Source organism: Oncorhynchus clarkii, chromosome 10, assembly GCF_045791955.1.
Source record: "Oncorhynchus clarkii lewisi isolate Uvic-CL-2024 chromosome 10, UVic_Ocla_1.0, whole genome shotgun sequence".
Classification (NCBI taxonomy): domain Eukaryota; kingdom Metazoa; phylum Chordata; class Actinopteri; order Salmoniformes; family Salmonidae; genus Oncorhynchus; species Oncorhynchus clarkii.
Window position 1 is genome coordinate 21,178,418 of NC_092156.1, and position 23,141 is coordinate 21,201,558.

At 40.6% G+C, this 23,141-nt stretch overlaps 1 protein-coding gene across 2 annotated transcripts in view; it reads left to right on the top strand.

The window, feature by feature from the left end:
- Positions 1 to 518: 518 nt before the first annotated feature.
- LOC139418146 (neurotrimin) overlaps positions 519 to 23,141 on the top strand; it is a 414,965-nt gene continuing 392,342 nt past the window's right edge. Inside the window, exon 1 of one of the 2 annotated variants that reach the window (XM_071167372.1) lies at positions 519 to 761. In XM_071167372.1, the coding sequence (XP_071023473.1) occupies positions 701 to 761 (61 nt within the window). In that variant the 5' untranslated portion in view covers positions 519 to 700. The remainder of the gene's footprint in view (positions 762 to 23,141) is intronic. The other variant, XM_071167371.1, reaches the window with a different exon arrangement.

The following is a 23,141-nucleotide window of genomic DNA, read 5'->3' on the forward strand; positions in this document are numbered from 1 at the left end:
ACGTGGGCTGCAGTTAAGTATACTATATACTAATAGAATGAAGCCTACTTTTGCCTCGTTAAGAAAGAAAAAACGGTATCTATTTCTAAACGAGGTTAAAGTAGGCTACATTCTAAAAGTAGGCTATATAGTTAATTTTACTGCATTATATCCCCCTTTACGGACATTAAACTAGCCAACTAAAAAGTTACTTTCTAAGTCTATATTTTTTAAGACCGAATACTAGCTAGGCTATCATATCCTTAAAACGTTTTGCATAAAATACAAATCCGCCTGTCTAAACATCAGATAGGCCTACATTTCAAATATATTGCTTGGTTTTGAAATAGGATAACGTTTTGAACACCGTCGATATCGACCAACGCACGCACGCATAAAGCAAGACGCGGGAAAGGCGCACGGATACACACGTTGTTAGTGGGAATCACAGCGGGTTCCTGGACAGAAGTGTCTTTGTAAGCCACTGGAAGCCTATCCAAGCAGCCTCATACAAATTACGACCAATACCTTGATAAAGGAGGGACTTGGTGCTGCTTGCGTTGGTGGCTGCTTTACAGTCAGATAGGGACCCGGGACGTAGCGGGAACTGCAGTCTGCTTGCTACACTTTTCCGAGGATTTGTGTTTGTAGTAGGCTATATCTGAGCGGCAACATACTCCTCTACAACTACACAGAGAAGCGATCGACCAGTCAAACCACCATGAAGAATCCTATGTTCTGGGCTTTGCTGACCGGGATGGCCATTCTTCTGATTCAACAAGGTGGGCAATTATTTATTTTTTTGCTGGGAGAAATGGCAGGTGACATAAGTGTTATAGCTATTGCATTATCATGTACATTAGGTGAGTGCGCACTTATTCTACATATGCGCGCGCTTTCTATATAGGTACTGTAGATTCCCTATTGCGTGGTGCCGAGATTTGACATCACATGCCAACAAAGTGGCAGTTAAACCAGGCGATTACTGTGAGACTCGACTGTCATGATGGTGGTGGTTGTCAAGGGATTTCGAGGTTTGCCTCACAAGTAGGCTACTTGTTCCAAGTGATTGTAAACCCAAATTTAAGGCTTCACTATGAACATGTCCCCCTCTTAACTTTTGCCTTTATTTATACCCCAGTAATTCAAAGTTTTACATTTGTAGGTTTAAAAAATATTTGTTTAGCTTTATGGTAGATTATCATATAGGCTAGCATTGCTTCTCTGATTGAGCAATTCGTGTGTGTCTCTGGCTCTTGATGCACGTTATGGCTTTCCCCGCGGAGCTTTTTGACGCATTGTAAATGTCACTCCAGACAGGAGGTTTTTGAGTAAAGTTGATTGAGAATTACTGGTTAATCCGCATCGACAACGTGTTCAGGTCACCGAAATTAAACCGTGTTAACCCTCACAGGTAACTAAATTGATTGGAAATGCAGCATTTGCTTTTGAGGGAGTATCCTAGCCTACTTGATTCGTGACATGCTTCTAATGGTTCCTCTGTAGTCTTAAGTGTTGTGGGCAGCTTCACTCAACGTTTTTCTATTAGCCAACAAGTTGCTTCGTCACATATTTCATAGCTTTTTTATGTTTAAATGTTTGAGTAAATATATGTTATACAGTATATGTTATACATAATTACATTTCCTGTCTTATGTATTATGGATATGTCACTGTGACTTGCAGAAAAGGCATATTACCACACTGCTCATCCACTAGCCTGCATTACATTGCATATTGTAGCCCATTCTCACTTGCCTTGGCATTCTCACCATGGCACATAAGGGGGAGAGACGTAAAATGTGTAGAGGACAGGGTCATGTCCTTCATGGAAAACAGCCCTATGACAATGTCCCCCTCCAACCACTTGGCTCTGTATGTGGAGTGTTGAGTGGCAAGTGGCAATTTCCCCTCCCCTCTTTGCTCCTCCTCCCATCCCTCTTCGCTCCTCCTCCCCCCTGAGCCTCTGTCTGGCTCCGAGGCGCCTCTGGCCGAGCGTTGCCAGGATGCAACACATATTCCTGTGGCGATCCGGCCAAGACCCTCACAGGCCCTGTCTATTGTGCCCTCCGGTCCTTCCTTCCACCAGCCTGCCTCAGCCAAAGGCGAGAATTATTGGTGGTTAAATCGAAATTTGGAGCAGCAGCTGTTGTTCGACTTCCAACCGAGAGTGCAAGGGGTAAGCAGGAGGTGAAAACATTGTGAGGGGTGTAAGCAGCCCCTGTGAAAAGACATGAAGAACATTGCTGATGGGTAGAGTGTCCTTTCCTTGGGACAGCAAGGCTACAGTTACTCAATAAGGACTCCCAGGCCAAATATGGTATTTTAGAGAGCTATCCTTGTGAAAGTGACACACTGTGCTCCTCTCTTTGTACACAATGCAAATACTATCTTACAGAGCTTTTGAAAAATGAGTCAATAAGCATAACACACCACTAGAACAATATGATTGGCTAAATACAACTAATTTGCATTGAAAAGTGATATGTAAATATGATGAGGAAGAGGAACATGACTAATCCACATTAAAATGTGAGGGCATGATACTGGCCTTGTCCGAATACCCATAGTCTGCTTGAGTCCTAAATAGTAGGCCAGTTGAGTATGTGAAAAAATTTAGTTTAATAGTATGCGACATTGCAAAATGTTGCATACGTTTAAACTTCATTTTTAATGCCCAGATGTCATACTCATTTCTGCTTTGACAAAATCTGATCAATTACATGTGGGAATGCATTACCGAAATCAACGAATAGAGGGAAACAACGCAATCAAGCATGATGCATTCTCAGTATGCAAAAAAATGAATGTTTCAGTGCTTCAGTGCTTTTTAAATAGGATAGATATATGGTCTACTACGGTATAGGTCTAATATGATTGTCTGGCTATTAACCAGTCTGAGTAGGCCTATAACTCCATTCCTATTTGGTTCAGAGTTTAGATAAATTAAATAAGCTATTATCAAGCTGGTTAATGCAGTGCATGTTTGTTGAATTTGGAAAAATCCACCCACACTCGGCCCGCCCCACCTATTCATAGGCCTTCATTTTACTAAACAGTAACTGCTAAATATACTGAACAAAAATATAAATGCAACATGTGAAGTGTTTGTCCCATGTTTCATGAGCTGAAATAAAATATCCCTGAAATGTTCCATAGGGACAAAAAGCTTATTTCTCTCAAATTTTGAGCACAAATTAGTTTACATCCCTGTTAGTGAGCATTTCTCCTTTGCCAAAATAATCCATCCATCTGACAGGTGTGGCATATCAAGAAGCTGATTAAACAGCATGATCATTACACAGGTGCAACTTGTGCTGGGGACAATAAAAGGCCACTATAAAATGTGCAGTTTTGTCAAACAATACAATGTCACAGATGTCTAAAGTTTTGAGGGAGCGTGCAATTGGCATGCTGACTGCATAAATGAACATCAGAGCTGTTGCACGATAAGTTAATGTTAATTTCTTTATCAAAAGCTGCATCCAACATCGTTTTAGAGAATTTGGCAGTACATCCACCCAGCAACTACAACTACAGACCACGTGTAACCACACCAGCCCAGGACGCCCAGGGCTTCTTCATCTGCGGGATCGTCTGAGACCAGATACCCGGACAGCTGATGAAACTGAGTGTTTCTGTCTGTAATAGAGCTATTTTGTGGGGAAAAACTCATTCTGATTGGCTGGGCCTTGCTCCACAGTGGGTGGACCAGTCTCCCATGGCTACGCCCCTGCCCAGTCATGTGAAATCCATAGATTAGGGCCTAATTCATTTATTTAAATTGACTGATTTCCTGATATGAACTGTAACCCAGTAAATTTGTTGAAATTGTTGTATGTTCCTGTTTATGTTTTTGTTCAGTATAGTATGCAACAATGAGTACATAGCATCACAGATTATCCATTATATTGACCAGATACTCTAGTGGCTGCTTTATCAATGAAAATAAATTTCTTCAACAATGGAAGACAGTCAGGAGGAGGCAAGATCAGGTGGGACCATTGTAGCCAATACAAGGGCAACTCCGATATAAAGTTGCCAGGATGTCAATAGTCCTATTTAAATCTGTACACTAGTAACAACATAATCATTACGAAACTTCTATTTCAACAAATAAGCCACACGTAGCGAATAAGCCATTCCATTTTTGTTAAGGAAATTCGAAACTCTCCATACAGAAACTCTCCATACAGAAACTCCTTGCTTGTTTTGCGAAAAAACAAACACCACCTACTGGAGAAGACAGATTTTAGGCCCAGCTACCCCTCTCACTTCACCTCTTCCAAGTTGAACTATTAGGGTTAGGCTAATTTAAGATTAGAAAATGTTTTAACCAAAAAGCAAAATAAAATATTTGAACATGGTATCCATAAGTTCATTTAACTTTGGGGAAGTAGATAAATGGCCTTATTGCCAAAATCCTGAAGTATCCATTTAAGTTTCAATTTTGATGCAAGAAGGTACCCTCTGATTGGGTGCGGCCTTAGTTTTCCAAAGTGACACTACCCTTGTGCTTCCCAGCACAATATGTTATTAAGCAAATTAGGTGCAGATGATGACCGTGAATAATTGACATCGGTTACCACCCAGATGTGAAATTGCCACTTTGCCCATTTTATCAAAATAACAAGAGGGCTTTCTCATTTCCTGAAGGAGAAAATTATAAATGAGGGGATGTTTAGAGGTCATTGTTATCATATTGGCTCATTTGTCACTGTTGTTTGGAACAATTTGTCACAGCATTACAGTATTACAGAATTACAGCACACTATTTCAACACTCATACATGTTTGTAACTTGTTGATGTATTTGTGCTCTGTACACACATTATTGTGATTTAAATCAAATCAAATGTTATTTGTCACATGCGCCGAATAGAACAGGTGTAGACCTTACAGGGGAAATGCTCTTTACAAGCCCTTAACCAACAATGCAGTTTTAAGAAAATATCCCCCAAAAAGTAAGAGATAAGAATAACAAATCATTAAAGAGCAGCAGTAAATAACAATAGCGGGGCTATATACAGGGGTACCGGTACAGAGTCAATGTACGTAGGCACCGGTATTGAGGTAATATGTACATGTTATTAAAGTGACTATGCATAGATAATAACGGAGAGTAGCAGCTGCGTAGAAGAGGGTGGGGGGCGAACAGTCTATGACTAGGGTGGCTGGAGTCTTTGACAATATTTAGGGCCTTCCTCTGACACCCCCTGGTATAGAGGTCCTGGATGACAGGAAGCTTGACCCCTGTGATGTACTGGGCCGTACGCACTACCCTCTGTAGTGCCTTGTGGTTGGAGGCCGAGCAGTTGCCGTACCAGGCAGTGATGCAACCCGTCAGGATGCTCTCGATGGTGCAGCGGTAAAACCTTTTGAGGATCTGAGAAACTTTTCAGTCTCCTGAGGGGGAATAGGTTTTGTCGTGCCCTCTTCACGACTGTCTTGGTGTGCTTGGACCATGTTAGTTTGTTGGTGATATGGATGCCAAGGAACATAATGGTCTCAACCTGCTCCACTACAGCCCCATCGATGAGAATTGGGGCATGCTCGGTCCTCCTTTTCCTGTAGTCCACAATCATCTCCTTTGTCTTGATCACGTTGAGGGAAAAGTTGGCGTTCTTGCACCACATGGTAAGGTCTCTGACGTTGTCGGTGATCAGGCCTACCATTGGAGTCGTGCCTGGCCGTGCAGTCATGAGTGAACAGGGAGTACAGGAGAGGACTGAGCACGCACCCCTGAGGGGATCAGCGTGGCGGATGTGTTGTTACCTACCCTTACCAGCTGGGGGCGGCCCATCAGGAAGTCCAGGATCCAGTTGCAGAGGGAGGTGTTTAGTCCCAGGGTCCTTAGCTTAGTGATGAGCTTAGAGGGCACTATGTTGTTGAACGCTGAGCTCTAGTCAATTAATAGTATTCTCACATAGGTGTTCCTTTTGTCCAAGTGGGAAAGGGCAGTGTGGAGTGCAATAGAGATTGCATCATCTGTGGATCTGTTGGTGCGGTATGCAAACTGGAGTGGTCTAGGTTTTCTGGGATAATGGTGTTGATGTGAGTCATGACCAGCCTTTCAAAACATTTCATGGCTATAGACGTGAGTGCTACGGGTCGGTAGTCATTTAGGCAGGTTACCTAAGTGTTCTTGGGCACAGGGACTATGGTGGTCTGCTTGAAACATTGGTATTACAGACTCAGACAGTGAGAGGCTGAAAATGTCAGTGAAGACACTTGCCAGTTGGTCAGTGCATGCTTGGAGTACACGTCCTGGTAATCCGTCTGGCCCAGCGGCCTTGTGAATATTGACCTGTTTAAAGGTCACGCGGAGAGCGTGATCACACAGTCGTCCGGAACAGCTGATGCTCTCATGCATGTTTCAGTGTTACTTGCCTCGAAGCGAGCATATAAGTTATTTACCTCGTCTGGTAGGCTTGTGTCACTGGGCAGCTCTCGGCTGTGCTTCCAATCATACACTGAGTGTACAAAACATTAGGAAAACCGTCCTAATATTGAGTTGCACCGCCTTTTGCCCTTAGAACAGCCTCAATCCATTGGGCATGGACAAGGTATTCAAAGCATTCCACAGGGATGCTGGCCCATGTTGACTCTAATGCTTCCCACAGTTGTGTCAAGTTGGCTAGATGTTCTTCGGGTTGTGGACCAGTTGAGCATGAAAAACTCAGCAGCATTGCAGTTCTTGACACAAACCTGAGCACCTGACACCTACTCCATACCCAATTCAAAGGCACTTAAATTGTTTGTCTTGCCCATTTACCCTCTAAATGGCACACATACACAATCCATGTGTCAATTGTCTCAAGGCTTAAAAATCCTATGTTAACCTGTCTCCTCACCTTCATCTACACTGATTAAAGTGGATTTAACAACTGACATCAATAAGGGATCATGGCTTTCACCTGGTCAGTCTATGTCATGGAAAGATATTGTGTTCCTAATGTTTTGTACACTCAGTGTATATAAGATTGAGTGTCTATTGAAACACCATCAGGTATTTAACAGAGGTGGTTTGTAAACCCTGTTTGCGTGATGAGTAACCTTGTCTGAGACATGACTTGTGTTAGCTCCCTGAATGAATGCTTTAGCTCAGTGGACTAACACAGTCTTGTGGCACGCAGGAGACAAACCCTAATTGGTCACATATAGAATCGGATAATTGGCAGGAAAATTATTCATAATGGTTAGGTCTACCCTTTGGCATTACATTGACAATGCTATTGACTACCATACCCAAGCGATTGAGAAGATACTATTTTCTCAGCAAAATAACCCTACATTTACTCACTATTCAAATGAGATGTCGGTATTTGATCAGTAAATAGCTCAGAAATACAATGCGTAAAGATTCAAAATATTTGCTTCTTGCAGCTCATCCAAACTAAAGACATTTAATTTATTAACAAACCCTTTTGCCTCGAATCCATATTCATTTATAGTGTGCGCAAATGCATTCTAAGGCCTTTGAATGTGTCTTCCTGGGAATAATAACAATATCATCGTTGTAGTTGGCTCTAACAGAAGAGGCTTTCTTTTCCTCACAAACTTAGCCAAGTTCCAGTGGAGTGGTCACGTGGCGTGTTGTACGGTTTAGTAAAGCAGGAAGAGTGATTAATAATCTGTGCAGAGGCCGACTTCAGAGCAAGCCATTCATGGGTTGTCATGTCAAAGGAATGCTGCTGCCTTCATCGCTCGCTGCTAGCGCTCCACCATAGAATTGGCTCTATGTAAGCAGCATTGCAAACAGAGACATTGGAAATACTTCTGTATACATGTTCCTTTGGGAGAGTCTGCCAGAAGCTGTTTACAGGGTGGCACAGAATCTTCAAAGCCCAAAAGTCGGCCACATTTCTGACTTTTGTCACAAAGACAGCATCTCTTTCAATAAGGTTGAGGATTCAAGCTTGGAAGGAAATGTCGATACACTTTGATTCCAAGATGTTAGTTGTGTTTTGTGTCCTCATTATTTCTAGTCATGTTGCATGAAACTGACAGTCAAAATAATGGATTTTAGACAGTCCTCTCCAGATTTTTTTCTCATTTGTCGTGATGCTGCAGTCTTATCTTCCTAGCTTGTTATCAATTCAAACATTGAATGAAGTTGAGTCTACCATACAGGATACATACCAACGTTAGGTGAGGATGCCATTTCACGGGAGACTGCTATTCTAGAATTAGAATTTTTCTCGAAATGATCTGCAAGCCAATAGTCTGTGTTATTATATATGCACTGCGTTAATGTTGGGCAATATTTGGGAACAGCTCTTCTATGATATGCTACTCCAAATATCATGATATCTGATATAATCGTTTCGTGCCGTTAATAACTAAATCACTCCAGACTGTGCAATTTTTGTGCTTATTTACGATATATTCACATTTTCGATAAATTATTTTTGTATGGTGAAAAAATATGGCTTAGTTAATATGTTTAGACTTCATTTTAAACTTATTGAACTGAACAATTGCACAGTTTTGATTTGCAAAGTTCAAATAGAGTATAGTCTTGCACTAAATATCATCTTGCACTTTCACAGTATATCAATCGCTGCCCGCACCCGCCCGCCCGTCTAGCATCACTACTCTGGACGGACTTAGAATATGTGGACTACAAATACCTAGGTGTCTGGTTAGACTATAAACTCTCCTTCCAGACTCACGTTAAGCATCTCCAATCCAAAATTAAATCTAGAATCGGCTTTCTATTTCGCAACAAAGCATCATCAATGTTAAATATCACAATATTCGATTTAATCATATTTCGGCCCAACCCTGCACTGCATAGCATGATGACCCATTTTTTGGGTGCATTGGAATAGTCAAAAATGGCTTCCTTTTCTTATCCCCTGTCCTTCATCTGCACTGATCTGAAATCAGGGCATAGGTCAAAGCAATAGGGTGGATGCCCATATTGAGCATTTGTTTTAATCTGTCCAGGTCTTTCAGATCAGTTTAGATGAAAGGGAGGAGATGAAGGGAGGATGCTCGGATGTCTCCTCGCTCATTCACCTTGACAGTTGGGTGTCTTCACTCAATACTTTGCTCTGTCAGCCGAACAGCCCTAACTGTGGGAAAGTGCCTCTGCATTTGGATCTGGCCAAGTGAAGCGGAACTGTGGTGGTGGCTAGTGTTGTGGACCAGATGGCGGAGTTAGTCGTTTGCTACCTCATGGTCAGTGCAGTTAATCCCTATGTCTGTGATTACTGGGGGCCTTCCCAGCGCTGGTCCATTTGAGGTTAGGTGCAGGGAATTGGGATAGCGCTGACTTTTAATTTAGTATTATCACTTATTGTGCTTGAAACCTCTTGGCAATCTGTGAGTGTCATTAGGAGGCTTTAAGAAATGTTGGGCCATTTACTTCAACCACCTTGGAAAAGTGGTGTTTGCAAAGTTGTGAAATGATGACACTGATGCAAAACTTGAGAATGTGTCCTTTTTGGCAATCATCATTGCCATCTGTGCAGTGGCGATTTTAGCATGTAAATCTTGGTGGGGCAAAATAAATTATTGTGGGATGCATGCCAGAAAAGCCACAACCCAAAACTTAAAATCCATGAATTGCACTATAACGGTGACAAACGTTACCCACAAACTATTAGGGCCTACATAAAGCTGTCCCAGCAGCGGAGTCCCAACAGCAGTTCCAACACCTTACCACTGCTACATCTGGCTATCAGCGGAGCCTTGTCTGGAAGCGAAACAGTTAATTCAGCCTCATTTACTGCCTTTACAAAAAACATAGCTGATATGACTGACATGCTTAAACAAATGTGGTTTCTACTGACAATTGAGATGTACAAACTATGGCATAAGGGGACGACAAGCGGATAAGAGGTAATCCTTAATTTCTATTAAGACATGAATGAGCGAGCGACGACGGATGTAGTCAATATAACTATTTGTTCAGCACTTTTGAAATGTACAGCGACAGAATTCAGAACATGGGCCGTTCTTACAGTATTCTCCCTGAACACAAAGTCAGAACCGTAGGATAAATAAAGGGGGCATATAAGCAGACAATGAAAGCTCTTACAATATTCAATGATTACATTTCTCTGTAACAGGTTATAGGCTACATGTGCACCACCAAGTTAGAACAGTAGGCGAAATCAAGAGGTGAAAATATACCAAATTATTAGGGTGAGGCACATTGAATGCCGTTTGGGTCACTATTTGACATGTTAAATAAGCTTTAATCTGACTCGGCAAATAACACAATTCCATTATAGAATGTTGCGTGTGCTGAATTTGCAAGTGCAAGCCAAGCGCCACCACTGCTATCAGTAGCATTGTCAAAGCTGTACAAAAAAGTCTACAAAGATGGCACACACCAGCCACAAACGATGTGTTTACAATACCGCGTTGGTTAAAATAGACCAAGTTATTAGGATGAGGCACTTGGGCTACTAACAGCTTACTACACAACATACACTTAGTATTACTTTCGTAGCTATGGTATACATATCTCCCTTGTATATTACATCATTTATGCAGCAGCATAACGTTACAAAACATTTTTGGACTCACCTTGTGATGTGCTCACTTAAACAAGAAGGTGGCAGGGTGGTCTTTTGTGGGCTAATTTTCGCATCAAACTTTGTCACCAAAGTCTGGCGATCTCTGGATTTATGGTGGAAACTCGGAAAAAACATCACAACCACTCCACTGAATAGCAGGCTAGTGGTTGCTTTGCAATGCTTGCAGTTAGCCACTGATTCCTTCCAAACTACTCATTGTTGAATTTGCGATTTCCAACTTGTTGTGTAATGTTTATGTCCAATGACCGATGAGCACCGATACGTTTTATCTATAATTTTTCTTCATTATTTCGCTTCATATGACAAGGATTTGCCAGTAGATTGTCAACTTGATTCATGACAATGACTGCTAGCTAAGATTTTGAAAGTAAGATATTGGTTGACATGATCAGTCCAATCAAAGCTACTCTACATATAACGTGTTTTGACGTAATTTTATCAGTGGCCAATGACTGAGCCTTCTTGGAAGGGCTCTTCTAATGTAACTCTATGGCAGAACCCAAGGGGCTTAAATGTTCGATGTCTACTCTTACTGAGGACTTAGACTTGGCCTGTGATGTAGTGGTCCCATGAGTGACAGAACACTGAGCCAATCACGGCGCAATGCTCCTGCAAAATAGGCAAGCCCCCCCCCCCCCCCCCAAAAAAAAAAACGATTTGATATATTTTATAGATGCTAAAAATGTGAATGACGGGTCGCCACTGCAACTATTGCAGTTTGGTTTACACATTGATATTGCAATTAATTTGTCATTGTCCAAATAATAAACCTGAAGCTGACAGAACAATTTTTGTAAATGTATGGGTCCAGTTATGTTAGTCTTGGTAATGTATTTCTGATCTGTCAGGACAATCAACATATTGTTTTACAACCTTGAGACTTAGTTTACAGTATGTGATGTTGACTGATATGGATCTACTGCATAATGCATAATGTGAGTTTATTGCTGAATAGAAATTTAGGAAGTTTAGACTGTGTGTGTTCGCGTGTGTGTACGTGTGTGTGCACGTGTGAATACATATTTGTGTGTGGAGGGGCTGGCATCATGAAATGCTATTGATGTCACCAGGCAGGCCAAAACTCCATCCGACCAAAACAGGCTGAAATTTAAGGCAGTTTCTTCAAAACAGCTCTTACACTAAAAGGGCATTATATATATATATATATATATATATAATATAATAATCATAACAATAATATATATATGATATATATATAATTTGTAAGTGTGTACAGTGCCTTGCGAAAGTATTCGGCCCCCTTGAACTTTGTGACCTTTTGCCACATTTCAGGCTTCAAACATAAAGATATAAAATTCCAAAAAGTTATATTACAGGTCGTAGAAACATATCAAACTATGTATAGAATCAATCTTTAGGATGTTTTATCATAAATGTTATAATGTTCCAACCGGAGAATTCCATTGTCTGTAGAAAAGCAATGGAACGAGAGCTACCTCTCATGTGAATGCGCATGACTGAGATCGAGGCTGCTGGCAGACCTCTGACTCTTTCCCCTCTCATTCAGCCCCCCTTCATAGTAGAAGCCTCAAACAAGTTTCTAAAGACGGTTGACATCTAATGGAAGCCTTAGGAAGTGCAACATAACCAATATCCCACTGTAACTTCAATAGGGGCTGAGTTTAAAAACGACAAACCTCAAATTTCCCACTTCCTGTTTGGATTTTCTCTCAGGTTTTTGCCTGCCATATGAGTTATGTTATACTCACAGACATCATTCAAACAGTTTTAGAAACGTCATAGTGTTTTATATCCAATACTAATAATAATATGCATATATTAGCATCTGGGACTGAGTAGGAGGCAGTTTACTCTGGGCACGCTTTTCATCCAAAAGTGAAAATGCTGCCCCCTATTCCAAAGAAGTTTTAAGCTCACACTGTGATCTTATGTTGTCAGCTGATGGCTATTGTTTGAATTAAATGGGTTTTATGTTCACTGGAAGGGGGATATTGTATTGGGAGGTAGTCTAGCGGTTAAGAGCATTAGGCCAGTAACCGAAAGGTCCCTGGTTGGAATCCCTGAGCTGACTAGGTGAAAAATATGTTGGTGTGCCCTTGAGCAAGGCACGTAACCCTAATTGCTCCTCTAAATCACTCTGGACAAGAGCGTCTGCTAAATGATGTAAATGTAATAAGGTGGTTGCGTGATCTCTTGATATGAATAGGCAATTGTCAGAGGTGGCCACACTCAATAATCAGCTCTATTTAATGGTGGGCCTCCTGTGGTAAAAGGTGGGCCTCCTGTGGTAAAAGGATCATTGTGGGTGCTCAGTTAATATAGATTGGCTTGTTGTCTATGGTTTCACATTAGTGAGATTGAACTAATCTGTATTCAGTCCTTGGAAGGCTTTCTCAAACTTCTGTTTTATTTGTAATTTTGTAATACTGTATCTCTATAGAACTACTAGGCCTAATACTGAAACATATATATATATATATACATATATATATATATATATATATATATATATATATAATATAATAATCATAACAATAATATATATATGATATATATATAATTTGTAAGTGTGTACAGTGCCTTGCGAAAGTATTCGGCCCCCTTGAACTTTGTGACCTTTTGCCACATTTCAGGCTTCAAACATAAAGATATAAAACTGTATTTTTTTGTGAAAAATCAACAACAAGTGGGACACAATCATGAAGTGGAACGACATTTATTGGATATTTCAAACTTTTTAACAAATCAAAAACTGAAAAATTGGGCGTGCAAAATTATTCAGCCCCTTTACTTTCAGTGCAGCAAACTCTCTCCAGAAGTTCAGTGAAGATCTCTGAATGATCCAATGTTGACCTAAATGACTAATGATGATAAATACAATCCACCTGTGTGTAATCAAGTCTCCGTATAAATGCACCTGCACTGTGATAGTCTCAGAGGTCCGTTAAAAGCGCAGAGAGCATCATGAAGAACAAGGAACACACCAGGCAGGTCCGAGATACTGTTGTGAAGAAGTTTAAAGCCGGATTTGGATACAAAAATATTTCCCAAGCTTTAAACATCCCAAGGAGCACTGTGCAAGCGATAATATTGAAATGGAAGGAGTATCAGACCACTGCAAATCTACCAAGACCTGGCCGTCCCTCTAAACTTTCAGCTCATACAAGGAGAAGACTGATCAGAGATGCAGCCAAGAGGCCCATGATCACTCTGGATGAACTGCAGAGATCTACAGCTGAGGTGGGAGACTCTGTCCATAGGACAACAATCAGTTGTATATTGCACAAATCTGGCCTTTATGGAAGAGTGGCAAGAAGAAAGCCATTTCTTAAAGATATCCATAAAAAGTGTTGTTTAAAGTTTGCCACAAGCCACCTGGGAGACACACCAAACATGTGGAAGAAGGTGCTCTGGTCAGATGAAACCAGAATTTAACTTTTTGGCAACAATGCAAAACGTTATGTTTGGTGTAAAAGCAACACAGCTGAACACACCATCCCCACTGTCAAACATGGTGGTGGCAGCATCATGGTTTGGGCCTGCTTTTCTTCAGCAGGGACAGGGAAGATGGTTAAAATTGATGGGAAGATGGATGGAGCCAAATACAGGACCATTCTGGAAGAAAACCTGATGGAGTCTGCAAAAGACCTGAGACTGGGACGGAGATTTGTCTTCCAACAAGACAATGATCCAAAACATAAAGCAAAATCTACAATGGAATGGTTCAAAAATACACATATCCAGGTGTTAGAATGGCCAAGTCAAAGTCCAGACCTGAATCCAATCGAGAATCTGTGGAAAGAACTGAAAACTGCTGTTCACAAATGCTCTCCATCCAACCTCACTGAGCTCGAGCTGTTTTGCAAGGAGGAATGGGAAAACATTTCAGTCTCTCGATGTGCAAAACTGATAGAGAAATACCCCAAGCGACTTACAGCTGTAATCGCAGCAAAAGGTGGCGCTACAAAGTATTAACTTAAGGGGGCTGAATAATTTTGCACGCCCAATTTTTCAGTTTTTGATTTGTTAAAAAAGTTTGAAATATCCAATAAATGTCGTTCCACTTCATGATTGTGTCCCACTTGTTGTTGATTCTTCACAAAAAAATACAGTTTTATATCTTTATGTTTGAAGCCTGAAATGTGGCAAAAGGTCGCAAAGTTCAAGGGGGCCGAATACTTTCGCAAGGCACTGTATATTGAAAACAAACTAACAATTAAAGTTTAATGTGGATGTTGACTCAGCATCTCATTTGCATCAGAACTTCTACACAGACCTCTTTGCGTGACTTCAGACTTTGAAATGCTCATTGAATTTCATGGAAGCTTATGAGGGCCCTCGTAATTAATGTTCAACGCTTGAGTGGCAATCTTAATGGCCTTTTGAGGTCAATATAAAAATGAATGTTTCTCATTAATCACAATCCCATTGTTGTGCTTTCTCCAAAATCGTTTTCTTAGGTAAGTTAAACACATCATTCAAATAGGCCACAAAGAAATCACTGTGCATTGTGCAATCTGAAATGTACAAAGCTTTGTTTTTTTTTTAACAAGTCTCATTTTGAGAAAGTGAAAGAGAATTAGAAAAATAATTGTTTTCATTAAAAGGCTTAGGTTGATTTTCATATGCAATTGTCTTTTAATGATCAGCACTCACCAAAAGGGCTGGCAACACATTTCAGTTTTGCTGACTGAAGCCGCTGGGATGTCAGCCATCCCAAGTGAGGGGGAATTAAAGCCGTTACACCAGTTGCCACTTATTTCCCCCCTCTGCCATTATAGTGAAGATACTACAGCAGTCCTGACTCTAATTCTGGAGGTTTTATGAGCAAAATGCTCATTCTTCTACGACAACAGATGCGTGTCTGAAAACACAACGTGAACGACAGCCCAAACTGAAGATGAGTGCCGTTAAAGATCCCTCTGGGTTTTTACACTTGATTATCCAGGGTAATTGCAGAAAATGTGCCAGTCAGTCAATCAGTTCACAATACACAGGGATGGATTTGAATGGACTTGACATGTTTCTCTGGCCTTCAGACAGAGTCAGTGGTAGGATAAGTAGTTATCAGTCAAGTTAAGCAATTGCAGTTGGTCATTCTGCAGGCTACTCATACACCAAAGGGCTTTCAGTCAGGAGGCTAAATTTGATACAATCCCATGCAAGATCCTTGACTAACCATTTAACAAATGTAAGGTCACAGTTGAACAATGAATGGCCTTTTGTGTTTTTATAAAAATATGTTTTCGTGATTTGATGTTCTGAACATATTGTTCACCATATACAGTATACAGTATGTCTGATGCAGAGGGAGAGCCATGATAATTAGAGTCATGAAAATAAAAGTGCTGAAAACAAATTGGCTTCCTATTTAAAAATAAGATCTAGAACAAGCTATGAAGAAACAATACTGGAGTTTTAGTGCAGGTACAACCAACTAACACAATAATCATATTGCGATATTGTCAAAACAATACGATATATCGTCAAAAATAATATCCCGATATGTAACTGTATCGATTATTTTCCCTCATAGCTACATACACATAACACATAACACATAACATGCGCACGCACACATGCATACTGAGGCCACAAACACACACACACAAACACACACACTTTCACACTAACCACATACAGTGAAATAGTGTCTATTATCTATCCTGTTGCCTAGTCCCTTTACTCCTACCTACAGTATATGTACATAGCTACTTCAATTACCTCTTACCCGTGTACATCAATTAGGTACTTGTACTCCCTGTATATAGCCATGTTATTTTTACTCGTTATTGTTATTTGTTATTCAGTGTATTTATTCCTGGTGTCACTATTTCTATTTTTATTTGAACTTTATCTTTATCTCTGCACTGTTGAAAAGGACCCATAAGTAAGTATTTCACTGTTAGTCTACACCTCTTGTTTACGAACCATGTGACAAAAAAATTATAATTTGAGTCTATAATTCATATGTATAACGTTTCCCTGAGACCCTCGGTATGCTAAATATGTAATATATTCCCCCATTCCTTTTAATCACAGCAGATTGCACTTGGCCTCATACTAACTCATCTCATTAAAAGTTGACACGTAAGTGACAGATGTTTGAAACGCACTCATTTCCATGTCCCCAATGGATTCTGCAGTGGTGGTTGAACATTTTAAATTGGATTGAAAACGGATGTCAGCTTTTCACTGTCCAGGAGAGAGGATGGCAATACATAGAAAATGTGTGTTTTTTGTCTTTGTTGTTTTTTTTTTATACATGAATGTACAAATTGTATATAAGGGCTTGAGAGCACTGAGTAAGGGGAAATATGGTCTGTGTTTTTACCACAATCATCAGAAAATGGATCCTTTTCTCTTTTCTCGTACATGTTTAGCTTACCCATAACCCATCTGGATTTCAATCTCATCTGTACTGTATGTTCTGCATAGAATTGAAATAGAATAGGCCTACTCTGGTGCTATGACGCAATGGCGAAAATAAGATAACATGACATTGGGCGCTCTGCTACCAAACATGTCAAAGCACTTTTGATCATAAATCTCACTTCTTTATCTACTGCTTTCCTAGATTTTAATATCTCTTTACCGGTGCACAATGAGATCTGTGTAGAACAAGATGAATTGAGATGTAATAAAGATCCCAACTTTAGGTTCACTGTATAATTCCAATGAGCTAACACGTCGCTAATAAAAGTGTCATGGTATGAACCTGTGTGCTGAGATGTGCTGGGGTTTAAAGGAAGCTACGGTTGGAAACATGAAGGACTGTCGAAACAGACTTTCACATCCAACTGCAGACTGCAGATCTTGGCAGGTAAAGTGCCGCCATCAGCAATAAATCCTCCCTTCCTGTTTTCACATCACTTTCTTGCCGCTCACCTTTTGTTACGCCGCCAGTCGCAGAGCCTAGCTTTGATAAGAGAACCACCTCTCCCATACACATGAGGAGATGACTTCTCTAAGACTCTTAGCAGACTCTTTAAGACGTTCAGAAAGTAAAGGAACTTATATTCAACCATAGGTTTTAGGGGAAAGAGGTTGGTGACATTTTAAGTGAAACACGGCAGTGTAATTACATTTGAACTTTGGACATATTGGGATGGTTATATCCTGAAGGCAAGCCAGCAGCCATGCTGAAGGGCATGCATTTGTAATGCCTTCTGGGGGAGAGAGGCTTTCAATGTTGGGTTCCTCCTTCCTCTTTTTATGGTTTCCGGGCTCCAAGGAAGTGGGAAGAGGATACACAGTCTTCTTTTTGTCTGCCCACCTAGCTCAATATTGGAGAATGACAGTGACCTGTTTGCACGGGGATAACAGCTGTGGAGATTGCTGCTAAGGGGAGTTTATTTAGTTTATTGGCTAGTAGCTATCATAGCATCTGCTGCTTTCCTTCAATAAGTAGTCCCACGTCTCCATATCACCACTGTTAGCCAAAACCCCATTGAGACCAGACACGCAGTCTTATCATAAATGTGTGAAATGATTTCTCAGGACAGTATGTTTTGTGTATCCACTCCCACATGGAGCAGATACACCGGGTATAGTTCATTGGTATGTACATGAAGTTGCACTAAAGTCAAGCCCACACTGGATCATCAATAGTCTGAAACCCTGTTGTGGTGGTGGTGGGGCACTGGGGTTAAAACAATATCTAAATCAGGAAATCCGGGGAGCCGAGACTGAAATGAATCACTCATCTCTCTTAGCATATTTTAATCCACTCTTCTTTGAAACCCCAACACACTGTATCTCTCCCTCCAGATGGTGCGCCTCTTAGAAGTTTTTTGCTTTGCCACTTGGTACTGTGTGTGTGCATGGAAGAAATAATATGGCTATTAGTATGCAAAAGGATGTTTAGACATTTTTCTCTCTATAACTTGGGCCTATTTACTTTGTAACTCATTGTTGGATTTTGCTCAAACAAAGTGTGTAATTCAAATGAGATCTTGGTATTGAGCAGAAATGTTATATTTAAATCAATATTGTATTATATCAGCAATATGTGGCTGTTATTGTGTCACTAGTGTTTGCGTGGGGTAAAATACCCCAGAGATTCAATTCAGTTCAAAAGTTGCTGATGGATGACAGCCAGTGTGTACAAAATAACAAGGATTGGGGGCCTAGGTAGGTTGCATAGAATGCAATTCAAAACACACACATTTAAATGCATGACTTTGCATTGAAACTCACATCAGTCTTTAAATGGATTTTTCCTCATGTTTGAACTTTTTGCAGATTATTTCCGATGAAAGTACCACTTCTTTCATTGCACAGGCCCAAAATACGCCATGGGATCATTGACCAGTGCCCCCCACCTGCGTCCCCTTCTACACAAAGAAATGATGAGCCGTTGTGTAAAGCAATTTGTGCAATCGCTTTGACAGATGCTGCATTTCTCTGCATAAAACCTGATTGATTTTTACAGTCTGCTCTTGGCACGGGGGCGTGATTATCACTGAGAGAGGGATTCTCTGTCAAATTCCTGGATTTATTTGCCACGTCGCATGATTCATGGTCTGATCACCCCGATTTAATTAAGAAATGCATCAGAGTCCCCAGTGTTAGGCAGAGCTTTACGGGGGATGGCAGGTTAGGGCACAGCTAGGCCCTCTAGGCTTAACAACAAACAATGTGCTCTAGCTAGCCTAGCTAACACTGCTGGCCTTGCTCTCTAATCTCTAACTCTAATCTCATGTTGCTGATGCTCTAGGCTTTTTTCCTTCCCAATCACTCCGACCATTCAGTGAGATATCAAACCAAGACTAATGGGTGCAACGAGAAAAGGAGTCTCCCTTTGGGGGAACCTAGAAATTGCACTCGTGTTTTATACATACTGGCTTGTGTAGGTTGAAAGTAAACATGCTAGTTTCCAATCCAGGCTGTATAGCTTTCCAGGCTTGTGAATTTAAGCTTATATACCACTGTATTTCTTTGTCAATGTTATAGTTAAGTCCCAGAAGACGGTTGCTTTTGGTTGAAAACGTAAGTTCCAGTGTGTGAGAACAGTGTAATTGTGTCCCGGCTCTGTCTCAGAAGATGAATGGTAAAACATTAGGTTGAAAGTAGTGGCAATGAATGTGTTTGTTTGGCGGAACCGGGAAACAAAATGAGCTCCCCCTGGGTGTCTCCAACACTCCCTTAACTGAAAGGAGGTAGAGAATGAAGCCATTTCTAGAATAATGGAGAATGAAATATCTAATGGGAGCCCAAGAGAAGTACCTGCAAAGGAGTGGAGGGGCGGCAGGGTAGCCTAGTGGTTAGAGCATTGGGCTAGTAACTGGAAGGTTGCAAGTTCAAACCCCTGACAAATCTGTTGTTCTGCTCCTGAACAGGCAGTTAACCCAAAATAAGAATTTGTTCTTATTAACTGACTTGCCTAGTTAAATAAAAAATTAAAGGCACAATTTGTCTCTCCGTGAGAGACGATGCGGAAGAAATGGAACATGATAGTTTTAAACGGCTTCCGGTATCCTTGTCACAATGTGTTTCCTCGGTAACAAAAGTTTTTTTATTTTTTTAAATGATTAATTAATAAAAAATGTACCCCCCTTTTCTCCCCAATTTCGTGGTGTCCAATTGTTAGTAGTTACTGTCTTGTCTCATCGCTGAAACTCCCGTACGGACTCGGGAGAGGCGAAGGTCGAGAGCCATGTGTCCTCCGTAACACAACCCAACCATGTCGCACTTCTTCTTAACACTACGCGCATCCAACCCGGAAGCCAGCCGCACCAATGTGTCGGAGGAAACACCGTACACCTAGCCACCTGGTCAGCGTGCACTGCGCCCGGCCCGCCACAGGAGTCGCTAGTGCGCGATGAGACAAGGATATCCCTGCCGGCCAAACCCTCCCCCAGCCCAGACTACACTGGGCCAATTGTGCGCCGCCCCATGGGCCTCCCGGTCGCGGCCGGCTGCGACAGAGCCTGGGCTCGAACCCAGAGTCTCTGGTGGCACAGCTAGCACTGCGATGAAAAGTTTTCTTTCTAAGAACCATTTTTTTTTCAGAATGGACAGAGGTCTGGACTAAACTGACATAACTCCAACAAATATCCTTCCCCTTTTGCCTACATCACAGTCAGTGGCTTTCAATGACATTTTGGACACTGTTAAAATGTGTGGGACCTTTGTTACTGATTTACAACTTAATAAAGCATCATATCCATCTTGCAGAGCATGAACAATAGCTCAGCACTACTTGGACTGTAATTTTAAAAGATTGATAATGTCCGCTAGTTTTCCTTCAGAATTGAATGGAAACTGACCTTCAGTTTTGTGATTACTTGGCATTCAAGACCATCTGATTATAGGAATAGACTTGGTCTGACACGCCATGACCTATTTCTCCCTCATTTCACTCAGAAAAAATAAGTAATTAAGGCATCAAGGTTGATAACCAAGCAAAAAAATGTATATTTTAATATATTGCAAGTATATTTGAAATATACTACCCTTTCAAATAATATACTTCAAATATGAGATGCACCTTTCTTGAATATCTTAAGTATATTATAAATATACTATCATTATACTTCAATATACTTACAATTATTGTACTTTAAATTAATTGTTTTTCAGTCATTTAGTATGCTATATATTCACTGTCATTACACTTTAATATACCATATTCATTCAAAATACACTTTTTGAAACTCTGCTCATAAATAATCAAGTACACAATAGGTATAGCTTCAACCTATGCCATTAAATGTGAGTTTCAAAATACTTTAAAAATTCCTCTTCAGAAGAGTGCAGACAAAGACAAAGTTGACAATGATAATGATTGTTTATTCCACATCTAAGGAATGTGCAAGTTCAACTTTATGCCACGTAATTTCGGAAACATTTCATGTCTTTTCTTTTTCACTGTAGACTACAACTTTGGGTAATTAGGCCAGCCAGGTAACCTTTAACACTTCCGTAGTCTCTGTCCAAACTGTTTGGAATAGGAATAACAAACTCTTTGTTTCTTTAACTCAACACACTTTCTTTTGAAATGATGTGCATGGACTGCAATTATGTTGTCTGACTCTGAAATGTAATGTACAAATGTGGAGGATATATTAAACTGAGAGTCTGCACAATACCCTTCTTGTATTGACAAGTTCACTAACCAACACACAGCACATAATACATGAACATGTAGGTGAATTGTCATGTGAACATTGTGTGGTTTGAAAGCTACAAGGCTACGGATTATATACAGCATTCCATTTCTCAACTCCACAATTGAGTTGTTTCTTTTTTGGAGCTGGTTTACTTCTGAATGACATAATATGCCTTTAACAATGAACCAATTGTAATAACTGCATTTACTTACTCTTAGACATAGTAATTCTTTAATTGCAAGCATATGCTGAACAGATGGATTGCCAAAAACCCTTACATTTTCAGTTAGGCATTCAGATTTATCAGTTGATCTGTTGCTATTTTGTAGTTGGGAGAACAACTGTTGTACACCCTCATTAGCATCTATCATGCAAGTTGCAGCCCTTTGGGATAGACTCATCTACTTTAAATTCCTCTTTACTATTTGCACAGAGACATAAGTGGTACCATTAAAGTACTTAAGAAGTGTCCCATTGAAAGACTCAAATGAGAATGTGGAGGTTGCCCAAAGGGGCCCGCAGTTTCATACACTATCTGTAAGGTGTGTTAACAAGTGCACATTTAGTGATACTTTGGCAGTGCCATACAGCCTCTGGAAATCGATCACAAACTTCTTCATTGCCAGTTCTGCCAAGTTCACATCTCTGAGATTGACCTTTTCTTTGAGAAGAACATACACTATATATACAGTGCCTTGCGAAAGTATTCGGCCCCCTTGAACTTTGCGACCTTTTGCCACATTTCAGGCTTCAAACATAAAGATATAAAACTGTATTTTTTTGTGAAGAATCAACAACAAGTGGGACACAATCATGAAGTGGAACGACATTTATTGGATATTTCAAACTTTTTTAACAAATCAAAAACTGAAAAATTGGGCGTGCAAAATTATTCAGCCCCTTTACTTTCAGTGCAGCAAACTCTCTCCAGAAGTTCAGTGAGAATCTCTGAATGATCCAATGTTGACCTAAATGACTAATGATGATAAATACAATCCACCTGTATGTAATCAAGTCTCTGAATAAATGCACCTGCGCTGTGATAGTCTCAGAGGTCCGTCAAAAGCGCAGAGAGCATCATGAAGAACAAGGAACACACCAGGCAGGTCCGAGATACTGTTGTGAAGAAGTTTAAAGCCGGATTTGGATACAAAAATATTTCCCAAGCTTTAAACATCCCAAGGAGCACTGTGCAAGCGATAATATTGAAATGGAAGGAGTATCAGACCACTGCAAATCTACCAAGACCTGGCCGTCCCTCTAAACTTTCAGCTCATACAAGGAGAAGACTGATCAGAGATGCAGCCAAGAGGCCCATGATCACTCTGGATGAACTGCAGAGATCTACAGCTGAGGTGGGAGACTCTGTCCATAGGACAACAATCAGTCGTATATTGCACAAATCTGGCCTTTATGGAAGAGTGGCAAGAAGAAAGCCATTTCTTAAAGATATCCATAAAAAGTGTCGTTTAAAGTTTGCCACAAGCCACCTGGGAGACACACCAAACATGTGG